Raw genomic sequence first — 16,249 nt, forward strand, 5'->3', positions numbered from 1 at the left:
GGTCAAGAAATGTCACTGACATATTCCGAAAGTCTCCCGTGTGATCCATAACATAAGTTATAATGCCGCTCTAAATCGAATTTTATATTTTGTATTTAGTGGGACATAAAAAACGTTCCGATAAAAATATCACAATCGGCAAAAATATAGAGACGTTCTCATGTGGCATTAATAATAGTTGGGGCTGGCGATCTCCTAACGGAGCTGCTCGCTTAGCCATCCGTTATTTGATAACATGTTCCACAGGCCATGTGAATGATTCTTTTATCTAAGCGTCAAGGAACGAGTCTGTTTAGGGGATTCGTATGTATCATTATTATAACCGTCAGAGAACGTATTACTTTTTAGTGCTACTCATGGAACTACACATAGAAACTAGCGATTTGTTTTTACACGCATCCTGTCTTGAAATACAAATTTGTCCACGGTTTGTAAAGATCTGTGAAATGAAATGATTTGAGGTTAGATTTAAAACTGGTTTTGCTACCTAGCAGACACTGGACATATGGTCAAAAAAATTTATTAATTAAAACTTCCGGCCTGAATTGCCGTGGTCCATATATAAAACTGACGTTTCGTTGCCTACTGCGGGTAACATCTTCTATGGACCACGGCAATTCAACCCCGAAGATTTACCTAATGAAGACGCCAGCCGTGAAAGCTTACATGTTATGATCAGAAATTTTTGTTGCTATACACTGAACTCCTTTCTAAGCCGGCGACAGGGGGGTGATAAAGGCCAATTTTTCCCTCTAGTTTTGTGCATATGGACATCATTATCTTTTAAATTGTGATGGATTGTTTATGACGGATTTTACAGCGAAGATATGTACTGTGATGATGCAATTAAAATGCCCAACTCCAGAAGAGGTATCTCCATTTCGTACGCAAGTGATCACTACGTATCTGAAAGGTGCCAGGCCGTGCGGCTTCTCTCTTTTCACAAAGTATTTATAGTTATGCAGATTCATTGCGAAACTGGTAATCAGTATGTTGCACAGGTACTGAATTTTTAGGAAGCAGAGAAATTATTTATTCGCATTACTCTGGTCGGACATCTCATTTTTATTGTTTCTAATTAACACACTAGAACTTCGTTCTAGACATTTCTTTTGTTTGTAGAGGCGAGTGCTGGAGAGTTAGAGAGGAAGGGCCTCGCTGGTCCGTGAAGGAGAAGACTGCCCGGCCAGCCTGCAGTGCAGTGAGTGCTAGGTGTGCAGACTGCAGCACGGCGCGCCAGCTTCGCCTACAGCTCTGTCAGGCGCGAGAGCACGCGTCTTTGTGCGACGGCTACTGTTTCAACTGCAGTCTCCTTCAGTGCCGTACTCCATCACAACCAGTCACGGCGACGCCAGTCAGATCATATGAGGGAAAGGATTAGTCCAGCACCTGCGTGTTAAAGAAGGCAGGAATTAAAGTTTCCTCAGACATCGTAGGATGCTAATTTCAGTGTATCAGCACGTACTCAAACCCATGGGCTCATTGATAGCTTTTTATTGCGGTCTTCCAATCACTGTAACAATGTGTATGGGACACTACCAACGTTCACATTTTAAATTCGCAATGAGCAGTAAAATTCCAATTCCCTCCAATTACTTTGTCAATCGGTAGCTTCATTAATGACTTCAGGTGCTTGTTTTGCAGATCGACATTACTCGAATGTTATGTTGATTTGCAAATTCTTTTATGTGATGCAGATTTTGTGCTAAACCAACTACTTCATTTAACTTGCTTTTGAAATGATGTTCATAGCCACCTCCTCACTTCTATTTTATGCTTTTGTTTAATAACAACGTGTTCCCCCATCTAAAGGCTCACTGCTAGAGATGCGACTTTCACAGCGTTTAAATCCACTACGCGCCTTTTTAGCAGCACGGAATCTTACGGGTCTGTCTGCGTTATGATAAGGTCTAGTTCAGTTAACTTCACTTATCTCACACAAGGGGGATTTCGCATATTATTCTTACTGCCGCTTTTTTGCAATCAGCACTTTCTGAAAAAGTGATTTACTATCCACGAAGATTATTATATAAGAAATTATTGAGTGGAAATATTGAAGGAGGTTCATTCACTTTTTTCCAAGAATGGGAATTATACGAGGATTGTATTGTATTGTATGTTAACCGGGGACCTAGAAACGACGGAGAGGCTCCGTCCCCGCCGCAGCCGCAGTGGTCCACTTCGGGGAACGTCTCACACCAGACGAGTGTGACCCCTATGTTTGCGTGGTAGAGTAATTGTGGTGTACGCGTACGTGGAGAACTTGTTTGCGCAGTAATCGCCGACATAGTGTAACAGAGGCAGAATAAGGGGAACCAGCCCGCATTCGCCGAAGCAGATGGAAAACCGCCTAAAAACCATCGACAGACTGGCCGGTTCACCGGACCTCGACACAAATCCGCGCGGGCGGATTCGTGCCGGGGAACAGGCGCTCCTTCCCGCCCGGAAAGCCGTGCGTTAGATCGCACGGCCAACCGGGCGGGCCTATACAAGGATTAAAAGTAGCTTAACGTAAATATTTCAGCGGTTCAGTAATATGCTTCTTCCAATTTTCTTCAGTATCGAAAACCAAGAAATTTACAGCATTCGACTGTTTGCTGACTGCTGTTGGTATGCTACATAAGTTATCGGTATAATTCTGTTCTTTCGTACAGAACTGAAAATAGTGCATTTTCCCAAAATTTACGGAAAGTCCCACAGCTTTTATAAATCGTGGAAATTGTAATTTGTAACACCTTAACATCGAAACCGGCCGCTCGTAAAGAAAAAGTGAAATGCAGCTTAAGGTAATTTATTTAGTTGAAAGTGTTCGTTATCCAAGATGACATGGTAGGTGGAGGAAACAACAGGACGTTTAGGAGAACGCCTCCAGGACGCTAAAGTCGCCACCTCTTCCGCGGCCGGATCTGCCGTTACGGGGAACTGGTCGGTTTAGTGTGGCACCACGGACCAGATCCAGGGTCATGTACATACTCGTGTTTTCTTACACGCATTGCTTTACATCTGTACGTTGTGCTAACTTAACCTATGCGAACTAATCTGACCTGACCTAAGCTAATGTAACAGAAGCCAGAGATAAATTCTGCCGAAATTTTTACAAAGGTACAGATGGTGTTTAGAAACTATAGAGTGCATGCAACCGGTGGTGGAGTGTTCGTCGCTGTTAGTAGTAGCTTATCCTGTAGTGAAGTAGAAGTGGATAGTTCCTGTGAATTATTATGGGTCGAGGTTACACTCAACAACCGAGCTAGGTTAATAATTGGCTCCTTTTACCGACCTCCAGACTCAGCAGCATTAGTGGCAGAACAACTGAGAGAAAATTTGGAATACATATCACATAAATTTTCTCAGCATGTTATAGTCTTAGGTGGAGATTTCAATTTACCAGATATAGACTGGGACACTCAGATGTTTAGGACGGGTGGTAGGGACAGAGCATCGAGTGACATTATACTGAGTGCACTATCCGAAAATTACCTCGAGCAATTAAACAGAGAACCGGCTCGTGGAGATAACATTTTGGACCTACTGATAACAAACAGACTAGAACTTTTCGACTCTGTATGTACAGAACAGAGAATCAGTGATCATAAGGCTGTTGCAGCATCCCTGAATATGGAAGTTAATAGGAATATAAAAAAAGGGAGGAAGGTTTATCTGTTTAGCAAGAGTAATAGAAGGCAGATTTCAGACTACCTAACAGATCAAAACGAAAATTTCTGTTCCGACACTGACAATGTTGAGTGTTTATGGAAAAAGTTCAAGGCAACCGTAAAATGCGTTTTAGAAAGGTACGTGCCGAGTAAAACTGTGAGGGACGGGAAAAACCCACCGTGGTACAACAACAAAGTTAGGAAACTACTGCGAAAGCAAAGAGAGCTTCACTCTAAATTTAAACGCAGCCAAAACCTCTCAGACAAACAGAAGCTAAACGATGTCAAAGTTAGCGTAAGGAGGGCTATCCGTGAAGCGTTCAGTGAATTCGAAAGTAAAATTCTATGTACCGACTTGACAGAAAATCCTAGGAAGTTCTGGTCTTACGTTAAATCAGTAAGTGGCTCGAAACAGCATATCCAGACACTCCGGCATGATGATGGCATTGAAACAGAGGATGACACGCGTAAAGCTGAAATACTAAACACCATTTTCCAAAGCTGTTTCACGGAGGAAGACCGCACTGCAGTTCCTTCTCTAAATCCTCACACAAACGGAAAAATGGCTGACATCGAAATAAGTGTCCAAGGAATAGAAAAGCAACTAGAATCACTCAACAGAGGAAAGTCTACTGGACCTGACGGGATACCAATTCGATTCTACACAGAGTACGCGAAAGAAATTGGCCCCCTTCTAACATCCGTGTACCGCAAGTCTCTAGAGGAACGGAAGGTTCCAAATGATTGGAAAAGAACACAGATAGTCCCAGTCTTCAAGAAGGGTCGTCGAGCAGATGCGCAAAACTATAGACCAATATCTCTGACGTCGATCTGTTGTAGAATTTTAGAACATGTTTTTTGCTCTAGTATCATGTCGTTTTTGGAAACCCAGAATCTACTCTGTAGGAATCAACATGGATTCCGGAAACAGCGATCGTGTGAGACCCAACTCGCTTTATTTGTTCATGAGACCCAGAAAATATTAGATACAGGCTCCCAGGTAGATGCTATTTTTCTTGACTTCCGGAAGGCGTTCGATACAGTTCCGCACTGTCGCCTGATAAACAAAGTAAGAGCCTACGGAATATCAGACCAGCTGTGTGGCTGGATTGAAGAGTTTTTAGCAAACAGAACACAGCATGTTGTTGTCAATGGAGAGACGTCTACAGACGTCAAAGTAACCTCTGGCGTGCCACAGGGGAGTGTTATGGGACCATTGCTTTTCAGAATATATATAAATGACCCAGTAGATAGTGTCGGAAGTCCCATGCGGCTTTTCGCGGATGATGCTGTAGTATACAGAGAAGTTGCAGCATTAGAAAATTGTAGCGAAATGTAGGAAGATCTGCAGCGGATAGGCACTTGGTGCAGGGAGTGGCAACTGACCCTTAACATAGAAAAATGTAATGTATTGCGAATACATAGAAAGAAGGATCCTTTATTGTATGATTATATGATAGCGGAACAAACACTGGTAGCAGTTACTTCTGTAAAATATCTGGGAGTATGTGTGCGGAACGATTTGAAGTGGAATGATCATATAAAATTAATTGTTGGTAAGGCGGGTACCAGGTTGAGATTCATTGGGAGATTCCTTAGAAAATGTAGTCCCTCAACAAAGGAGGTTGCTTACAAAACACTCGTTCGACCTATACTTGAGTATTGCTCATCAGTGTGGGATCCGTACCAGATCGGGTTGACGGAGGAGATAGAGAAGATCCAAAGAAGAGCGGCGCGTGTCGTCACAGGGTTATTTGGTAACCGTGATAGCGTTACGGAGATGTTTAACAAACTCAAGTGGCAGACTCTGCAAGAGAGGCGCTGTGCATCGCGGTGTAGCTTGCTCGCCAGGTTTCGAGAGGGTGCGTTTCTGGATGAGGTATCGAATATATTGCTTCCCCCTATTTATACCTCCCGAGGAGATCACGAATGTAAAATTAGAGAGATTAGAGCGCGCACGGAGGCTTTCAGACAGTCGTTCTTCCCGCGAACCATACGCGACTGGAACAGAAAAGGGAGGTAATGACAGGGGACGTAAAGTGCCCTCCGCCACACACCGTTGGGTGGCTTGCGGAGAATAAATGTAGATGTAGATGTAGATGTAACCTAACCTAATCTAATGCAACCTGTTAATGTCTGCTAAAATTTTATTCCAATAGTTCAAGTACTAGTCGATGCAACGCTCTTCGTTTTTTGACCAATTAATCATCATATCAATATAATAAATGTCATTCAAGACGAAAACGACGTGTTGCAACCGATTTTTTAACTCTTTACACTTCAACCAAAACCACTGTTTAACAAGTACATAGTTAAATGTCACTCGCGTTGAGTGGCTGGTTTTAGTAGGTCTTCTAAGAGGTCTGATGACCGTCAGATCGTGGGGGCGAGTTTCGTCTCGATTCTGTCACAGGTCACTCCAGTGTGCCGGTTTGCTGGTGAGGCACAAATCAGAATGTGATTATCCGGTCTCATCTGGGCCCTTATGGGCTGGACTACTGTTCCCGTTTACTAACAATAATATCATGAAAATATTACTAATCCATAGCTACATTTCAGCGCTCATAAATCCACTCTATATGGAGCAGAAAGTGACAGTTAGTGTATAAAACGACGAAACTGAAGCGTGGGGTATTGAAAGGGGTGTGAGAAAGTATCGCCGTATGTCACAAGCATATTTCGTTATACATACTGAAAACGTAGTCTGTTACGCCTTGCAAAAATAAAGACGGCTTACAATGGGAGGAGAAAGAATAAAAACTATCAAATACGTTGATGATATGACTGTCCTTGCAGAAACGGGGGAAGAGCTGAAAGTAACAATGGTCCATAAGCTGGTCAAGTAACTAAACCGTATCATTCGTTTGGATTAGAAAGCACAAACAATTAATGTTACAAAAAAATTGGGCAGTGGAGGTGTGGGGCTGTTGATAGCATGAGGCTATCAGTACGTGGTGCATGAGCTACACGGATAAATCACTGATTAAACGTCCGAAACCATTCACTTGGCCAACTAAAATGGTTTTCCCCAACAGGATATCAACTTCATACAATAGCCTCATATCTACCTCGAACAATTTGCGAAATCAAACATATTAACAGTTCGATTAAAAAAATAATGTTTTTCTGGCGCATTTCTAATTGAGTATTGTCAAATGTCCACCGGGGTCACTTCGTAAGCTGCTCGCGATATCTCGGCAAGCACACTCATTGCCATCTTCTGGTAGTTCCCTTTTTTTGCCTCGGTTCATTCCTTCCGCTAAAGGAGGAAGGGAGGCTATTTCACTGCTTCACTGCATTATTCACCCAAAGGCTATAACTAGTTTACTCTGTTGGGATACAATTTGGTTTAATGTGTTGCCAAGATGAAAAAAGTTCTTTAAGTCCCAGTTGGCAATGGTTCCTGATGACTGCGTCCCATACACGTGGAACGCTAGCCCCCCGTCAGTCGGCTGCCGTGGCCTTGGGTGGTGGTGGGGGTGGAGAGCCCAGTCTCCTCGATATCGCCGGTGAGCGCGGGCCTCACTGCACGGGAACTCTGCGCTCTTTCTCGGTTGCGTGAAGGGCTCCTGGTCTGGGTGCTTGGAGGCCGCCGTCTTCCTTAGTTGCACCGTCATGGGTCAAAATTTCAATGGCGTCTTTAATAATCACGGAATCCCAGAAGCTGCAAGGCTGGCTAAGTACGTCGGTTCTGTTGTACATGACAGAGTGACCAGTTTTTATTGGGGCTGCGTAAACGATACGCGCTTTCGACATAGCCCAAGATTTCTCGAAGCGCCACTGCGTTCGATACAGCATAGAGCGTATTCGAACAATCATCAATCGTTTGACTTGGGTAGTACGTGTGCAAAGGATACGCAAGCAACTACGTACTAGCCACAACGATACGCTATGGCGCTGCATAACTTTGGCGATTTGGTGAAACTGTGGAGGAAACAGCATTAAATCCTAACACAGCAAATACTGTTGCCTTTGAGCAAATTTACGAGTTCTCACACAGTACCGTTATGTATCGATGTATAAACGTTTATGCTGAATTGTAAGTGAAGGTAACAGACAAAGACAAAAATGTCGTCCAAAGAATATTGCTCACCTGAACTCAGTATAATATTTCGTTCGTTTATGACAGGCTTTACGAAGTAGGTGGTTAATGAGCAATTCAATCCCTGCTCACATATTTGATAAAATCTTTACCGGATTTTAATCAGTCTGAAAACAAGAAGGCAACATTCACGTGAAACAGTTGAGACAATTACTCAAGAATTAAATGCGGTAGATAGAAAATGTACCGTAATAAACTGACTACTTTTTGTCGAGAGAATAAATTGCAGCGGATTCACCCGTCTTCCACATAGTACCGACACAACTAAAAAGCCCGCGGAACGAGCAAAAGCTCGAACATAGCACAGATTAACGATTTCCATCTTTTATTTATTAAGTAATTGTGATTGCTACGCGTAACCTGCACGCAAGAAGATATTTCAATCCGCGTTTCAGTTATTTTTATTGTTAAAGTCCACACTGCATTAAAAAGGCCGAGACAGGTCATTATCATAGTACCAGCGAAACACACTAGATAGCAGGCCGATCAAAAGGTGGAACAAAACCCGAGACTACCCGATCTGTGACGGACACTGCTGGAAGAGTTGGAATCTGTTTCGGCGTAGAAGTCAACCGCCGGCACGCCTGTAGGGAACGTTAGAGCAGAGAGGGCTGTGAAGAAGATGTCAGCCAATAGCACACGGACCGACCTCTTTCTACACTACTGGCCATTAAAATTGCTACACCATGAAGATGAATTGCTACAGACGCGAAATTTAACCGACAGGAAGAAGGTGCTGTGATATGCAAATGATTAGCTTTTCAGAGCATTCACACAAGGTTGGCGCCGGTGGCGACACCTACAACGTGCTGACATGAGGAAAGTTTCCAAACGATTTCTCATACACAAAGAGCAGTTGACCGGCCTTGCCTGGTGAAACGTTGTTGTGATACCTCGTGTAAGGAGGAGAAATGCGTACCATCACGTTTCCGACTTTGATAAAGGTCGGATTGTAGCCGACTTTGATAAAGGTCGGATTGTAGCCTATCGCTATTGCGGTTTATCGTATCGTGACATTGCTGCTCGCGTTGGTCGAGATCCAATGACTGTTAGCAGAATATGGAATCGGTGGGTTCAGGACGCTAATACGGAACGCCGTGCTGGATCCCAACAGCCTCGTATCACTAGCAGTCGAGATGACAGGCATCTTATCCACATGGCTGTAACGGATCGTGCAGCCACGTCTCGATCCCTGAGTCAACAGATGGGGACGTTTGCAAGACAACAACCATCTGCACAAATAGTTCGACGACGTTTGCAGCAGCATGGACTATCAGCTAGGCGACCATGGCTGAGGTTACCGTTGACGCTACATCACACACAGGAGCACCTGCGATGGTGTACTCAACGACGGACCTGGGTGCACGAATGGCAAAAGTCATTTTTTCGGATGAATCCAGGTTCTGTTTACAGCATCATGATGGTCGCATCCGTGTTTGGCGACATCGCGGTGAACGCACATTGGAAGCGTGTATTCGTCATCGCCATACTGGCGTATCACCCGACGTAATGGCATGGGGTGGCATCGATTACACGTCTCGGTCACCTCTTGTTCGCATTGACGGCAGTTTGAACATTCGACGTTACATTTCAGATGTGTTACGACCCGTGGCTCTACCCTTCATTCGATCCCTGCGAAACCCTACATTTCAGCAGGATAATGCACGACCACACGCTGGAGTTTCTGTACGGGTCTTTCTGGATACAGAATATGTTCGACTGCTGCCCTGGCCAGCACATTCTCCATATCTCTCACCAACTGAAAACGTCTGCTCAATGGTGGCCGAGCAACTGGCTCGTCACAATACGCCTGTCGCTACTCTTGATGAAATGCGATGTCGTGTTGAAGCTGCATGGGCAGCTGTACCTGTACACCCCATCACAGCTCTGTTTGACTCAATGTCCAGTCGTATCAAAGCCGTTGTTGCGGCCAGAGGTGGTTGTCATGGGTACTGAATTCTTAGGATCTATGCAGCCAAATTGCGTGAAAATATAATCACATGTCAGTTCTAGTATGATATATTTGTCCCATGAATACTCGTTTATCATCTGCATTTCTTCTTGGTGTAGCAATTTTAATGGGCATTAGTGTAGTACGAGAACCTGAGGGCAACGCATTTGACACGAGGAGGACATATGCGCCGGGCAGCTTCGTCGGCGCCCAGTTGAAGACTAGCAATTGGCCGACTTCCATAGCGGGATCAAGAACAGGCACTTGTATAGCACCGACTTAGGGACGGTATTACTTCTCTTGTATTAGGAATTGTATACACTGGAGAGAGTTCTTACTTGTGTCTCACCATTTGCTTGCGACACATCGTTGTAAATTTTCCAAAATTATTGTCATTTATTTTCAGTAGGAATTCCATATTTGACGGGTGGGCAGGACACAACAATTCCGTCTTCAAATACAGCCCTAATTTTTTTACTAAAGTCGGGCGCGGCTGCTCTGGCGTCTATTTTTACGGCACCTTTACAATTTCACACTGTGCACATTGGCGCAATGGTCCGAGAAGGTCTAATTAACAACGACGGCGGCCTAGAGCTCAGCCAGGTGTGGAGTCCAGATCTAAGCCTAGCGCATTCGGGAGGACGACGGTTCAATTCCGCGTCCGGCCATCCTGATTTAGGTTTTCCATGATTTCCCTAAATCGGGAAAATGCCGGGATGGTTCCTTTGAAAGGGCACTGCCGATTTCCTTTCCCACGCTTCCCTAATCCGATGCTTCCCTAATCCGATGAGACCAATGACCTCGCTGTTTGGTCTCTTCTCAGAAAATCCATCCATCCATCTAAGCCTAGAAAACTAAAAGCGTTCCGTGCAGTGAGGTTCGCTCCCGACGGCGATAGAGCGGGTACTGGGGACTGCAGTTAGCAACCGGGCGTCGCCACACCCACCGACGCCGATACATACACACACACACACACACAATCAGCTGCCGCTGCACTGACAGCGAAAGGAGCGGAGCCACGGAGGGTGTAGAGCAGTGCGGCAGTCATCACGAAACACCTGAAGACGGCAACGAGTGTATTTGCCGCAACATCGCCACAGACGAGTGCCGGGGCAGTTAGGAGCGGCAGCGGCGCGCACCTGCTCGATGGCGTCGGCGGCGGCGTCGAGGTGCGGCGCCAGGTCCTCGGAGGGGGCGTCGAGCAGCGCGACGCGCTGGAAGGCGACGCCGGCGGGCAGCGGCGTGTCGGGCAGCTCGGGCGCGGCGCTGAGCACGCGCGTGACGGCGAGGGCGCGCACGCGCTCCGGGCGCACGGCCGCCGCCGCCGCCACCAGCAGCCAGGGCAGCACCTCGCTGACGCCCGCCGCCGCGCTGCAGACAACACGAGCGCGTGAGGCCGCCGCACCGTCTGGCGTCGCGACGACCGCTGCCGCACACAGACAGTGAAACGTCCGGAAGGGAAATGGAGCTTCCCTCGTTGACGGTGTACGTAGCGCTATTTTTGTGGTTACAGAACAGAATCAAATTTGCAAAGAGCTTGTCAGTGTGAGCCCAGTACGACAAGTATCCTGGACACACGCACTGATACGGTCGCATCCTCTTCTCACTCAAGTTGACCCACAACTGTTGTGAACGGCCCTCCATATCGTGGTTACTAGCGCTGAGGTTTGACGTCCGAGCTGGTACCACACACCTATCGCGGACAGGTCTCAGGTTCTTTGCTCGCGCCGAGGACACCTCAGCATCCCACGGACAGTCCACAGAGACACGGGTCACTTGTGGAGGACAATTGTACTCACGCGAAATGCCACCACAATGATGTCGTCTGTGACGAAATACACGAGGACGCAGTATTTCCTTCACGTACTGTTGTTCCATCGTGTACGTTTCCACTGCTTCCACTCCGATGCTTTGTTTGTAAAGCCCCATCTTGAACACACAAATTTTACCGTTCATAATTACCAATATCGGCTACTGCTATCTTCAGATCTATTACATGTACAAAAATGGTGGTGTAACCGGCGAAGCTCAATTAGCTCAAGGAAAACCTATAATAGGCCTACTGATACATAAGAAAAATAAAAAAAGTATTTACATTATTGACAGTCATGCATACTAGCCATATATACCATAAAATATTCTGATGTAGATATCGTCAAAATCCATGCATATAGGTACATAGTCAGTGCTGGATGGATACATCTGCTGCCGGCCGCTCTTGCCGAGCAGTTCTAGCCACTTCAGTCCTGGACCGCGCTTCTGCTAAGGTCGGAGGTTCGAATCCTGCCTCAGGCATGGATGTCTGTGCTGTCCTTAGGTTAGTTACGCCTATGTAGTTCTAAGTCCAGGGGACTGATGAACTCAGATGTTAAGTCCCATGGTCCTCAGAGCCATTTGAACCATTTGATACATCTGCTATTTATGCAAATAACTGAGGCCAGCAAAGGGCACTATAGCTGTGACACGAGACTAATCAGTATTCTTAATTGACACTTAAAATGCAGTATGAGTTCTTAATTAAAGTTGCTTCGTATGGCACAATGAGCGTCTGACAATAAAACGTGAAATGGATACAATATGTGGATTTAGATCCATAGTTACAACCTACATAAAAAGTGTAATGAGCAGTGATGGGAACCTCTTAGCCTCGCAAAGGGTGTGAAAATCCAGAATAGAAACTTTAAAAATAACATCACATACATAAATCGAAACTTTTCACCATGACAAAACAATTAAACCAAAACCTTAACTCTAAGGCAACTAATAAAACAGTGACTATTAATTAAAAACTCCCTAGTCGATAACACATCCTGAGTGGGATCTCAGTGGTGCAGCCTCGTGGCTCCTCTGTATGAATTTTTTGTTTTCCTGTGGCGGAGCTGGAAGAGGAAGCCCCACTTTCAAATGGTGCAAATGGCTCTGAGCACTATGGGACTTAACATCTCAGGTCATCAGTCCCCTAGAACTTAGAACTACTTAAACCTAACTAACCTAAGTACATCACACACATCCATGCCCGAGGCAGGATTCAAACCTGTGACCGAAGCGATAAGTCCCACTTTTCTCGTCGCTGTAATCGATTATCGAGATTTCCATTAGTAGTCTCTGTTTTGTTGATTGTCTTACACTGGCGGTTATGTTTAACTGTTTTGACAAGCTGAAAGTTTTCGATTTATAGATATGTTACTTCTAAACTTTTTATTATTGCTTTTGCAGAATTGTGTTATTTACTTTGCCAGGCTAAGAGCTTCCCATTACTACTCTTTACGCTTTTTTGTGGATTTTACGTACGGATCTCATTCCACATATTGTATGTCAGTTCATGCTTTATTGTCATACGCTCATTGGGCCACACGTAGTAATTTTAAGTAATGACTATGCACGCTGCATTTTAATTATTAAATTTACGAAATTCGTTACGCATATACTTTACCTATAGTGCCCTCTGATGGCCTCAATTACTTCCATAGATACTGGACTCACCCAGGCCTTTAGGAACACTTAGTATGTACATACATGTATAGATTTTTACGGTTATACTACATCAGAATATTTTATGGTATGTATGACTGAATTGCAAGGCTGTTAATCACCTAATTTTTTTTTCACTTTTCTTATGTAGCACTAGTCCAGTTATAGATTTTTCTCTAGCCAATTGAACTTAGTTGCTTACACCACTGACTTCTTATTTGTAACACAGTCAGAAGGGTGTAAGTTGGAGTAGTTACTTGAAGATGAAGAAGCTTGCACAGGATAGAGTAGCATGGAGAGCTGCCTCAAACCAGTCTCTGGACTGAAGACCACAACAGCAACAACAGATCTGAAGATGGCATTAGCCGAAATCGATAATTACGAATTGCCAAATTTGTGTGATCGAGACGGACCTTTGCAAACAAAGTGCCATAGCATTTAAAGACTTTATCTCTTCAATTAATCATGGCTCATGGCAAGATACAGTGACGCCAAGGCTAACACCACTGTGCCTCTCCAAAAGATTAGAAGAATGGGACCTGTCGTTAGAATGCCGGCATACTGACAGTCGTCGAACATCCGGTGTAGTGCAGAACCGCGACTGATTGCCGATCACAATGCGTTGCCGTTTGTCTACTGTCCACGCTCCCCGGTAACAGAGCCAGTTCAGACGCAGCCGTTTGGGGTTGTGGCATTAACGGCAGCCTCCGCATTGGCAGTAATTCCCTAACTCAGCTCTTGCTAGTCTATTCTCTGACCAGTGATGAGGAATGATAGAGTGTCCCAGGGAGTTAGTTAGTTGTTCCGGTGAGAGAGGGTCAGATGTGAAGGAGTGGTTAGGATGTGCTTCGGGCACAGTACGGCGAACGTTGCTTATGGTGCTCGTACGTGATCGACCTCAACCTCGACGACGACTATGACCACTCTCACTTTCCCATACGGTCCTGTCACATTAGGACGCACCATGAATCTGGATATTGCACGACATATGGAGACTCACAACGAGGCTTCTTTCAAACTCTGGCAGGTGCTGACATCGCTTTCTCACACGAGTACGCGGCATCGCCGCGCCCGTCGCCGGCATCACTGTGCATCTGGCGCTCCTCACGGCCCTTACGTACCCCGCCAACCCGGCAACCCGGCAACAACTCTAAAGCACTCTGGCGGGCGTTCTACCTGTCACAGAGAATTTCAACACTAATCATATTCAGATCTTGTCGGTGCTGTATATGCTCATTAAGCTACATTCAGCCAGACCGTGTCTTTTGGGTGCTTCACATTCTTTTGTAAGGCAGTGGATCTTTACGAAACAAAATAATGGCAGATTCCATGTGAAATTTATAAATGACAAAAGCGAGCTGATATTTTTCCATGAATAATTCAATTCATACAAAAATGAGCCACAAAGAAATTGGTTTCTCTCCATTTTCTCTGAACGCTATGATACTGTGTTAAGCGTTTCAGAAGTACAAGTATTATTAATTGTTAGGCAGTGGAAATAGGCAAATAATTCAGTTCAAGGGGAATTGATAGTTAATAACACAGAAATTCTGCTACCTTGATTGTGTGCTATACAATAATCGTAGATTTTTCATGTATTGTTGATTTTCACACGTTTAAAACGGTATTAAAATTCATTACAGAACACCTACTAAAATTCTCTGCTTACAAGAGCCAGCAAATGCGATGCTAGAAGGCCGAGAGCATGGTTAAAGCCCTGGGATAATTAGGCAATTAGACGTGCAGTACAAAGAGGAAATCGTACCGTAATTTACAACTATATTTTCACGTTGGCAGTCTGTGGAAATTTGTTGCTGCAATGTATACAAGTCCTGTTTACAATCCTGAAACCAGCTTAAACAGCAGATGGATGGAGTCGTGAAAGAGCCGCGGTCCATGCTATCCGAGGGAAGATCTGGGCCAGTAGCCGTTGCCAGCATGGGACAGCTGCCGACTCCACAAATCTCATTCCAATAGGCTGCCTCCCCGGTCTTATCGCTGGACATCAGCATCCATATCCGCTACACTGATGCAGCGCTGTGCACCCAACAATTCGAAACATGTGTGATCGAATTCCGATAGTCAGAATGAAACACAGTTGTGAAAGACGTAAAACAGATGACACGTACCTGCGTTTTCATCTTCTCACTTAACGCAGCATGCGACCCTAGAACAATATTTCTCAGGACCAATGCAAGAACAGAAATAAACCGTTGTATATTTTGGCTGATTTCCTACTCCACTCCATTCTTTCAGATATGCACTGATTAATACATCTCTGACGCGCAAGGTGGACTGTTTCATTTTTTCCCATCCGCAATGATATTTTTGTTACGTGACCCTTATATCATTAAGCTGCTACTCATACTAATATATTACACTCCTCACACCGTTTGAAGATTAATAAATACCAAAAGGCTTATTTGCATTTAGCGAGTGGGCGGTAGTGTCGTAGAGTGTTGAACTAAATAGTTATAACGACTCCGCGCCGCGATGTTGAATGCGACCTGCTAGCGATGCAGACTCGCTATAAAGGAGGTGTAAAGCACTCCGTCTTCAGGCCACGAGTGGCCCATCGGGACCATCCGACCGCCGTATCGTCCTCATTTGATGATGCGGATAGGAGGGGCGTGTGGTCAGCATACCGCTCTCCCGGTCGTTATGTTGGTTTTCTGTGACCGGAGCCGCTACTATTCCGTCGAGTAGCTCATAAATTGGCATCACGAAGCTGAGTGCACCCCCAAAAATGGCAACAGCGCATGGTGGCCCGAACGGTCACCCAACCAACGCTCGACAGCGCTTAACTTTGGTGATATGACGGGAACCGGTGTATCCACTGAGGTCAGGCCGTTGGCTAAAGGAGGTGTGCAGGTTGTTTAAAAAAAAGTATCGAATATTTTGAGAGGCGGTGGTATCCAACAAACAAGGAAAAAAGTTTTTAACACCATGAAATAGCGGAGCAGTGTGAATTGGCAATCTTTTTCACGATGATAGGTCTAGCGAATGCGGAAATCCACTAATAGAGGGCACTTCGTTATGGCACTGCATGTCTGAAACAGCGAAGTTAGGCAG

At 45.0% G+C, this 16,249-nt stretch overlaps 1 protein-coding gene across 1 annotated transcript in view; it reads right to left on the minus strand.

The window, feature by feature from the left end:
• The window catches only part of LOC126419003 (dual specificity protein phosphatase 14-like), a 76,892-nt gene that overhangs the window by 15,436 nt on the left and 45,207 nt on the right, over nucleotides 1–16,249 (minus strand). Inside the window, exon 2 of the mRNA XM_050086055.1 lies at nucleotides 10,837–11,077. Within this exon, the coding sequence (XP_049942012.1) occupies nucleotides 10,837–11,077 (241 nt within the window). The remainder of the gene's footprint in view (nucleotides 1–10,836; nucleotides 11,078–16,249) is intronic.

This window comes from Schistocerca serialis, chromosome 9 (assembly GCF_023864345.2).
Source record: "Schistocerca serialis cubense isolate TAMUIC-IGC-003099 chromosome 9, iqSchSeri2.2, whole genome shotgun sequence".
NCBI classification, from domain to species: domain Eukaryota; kingdom Metazoa; phylum Arthropoda; class Insecta; order Orthoptera; family Acrididae; genus Schistocerca; species Schistocerca serialis.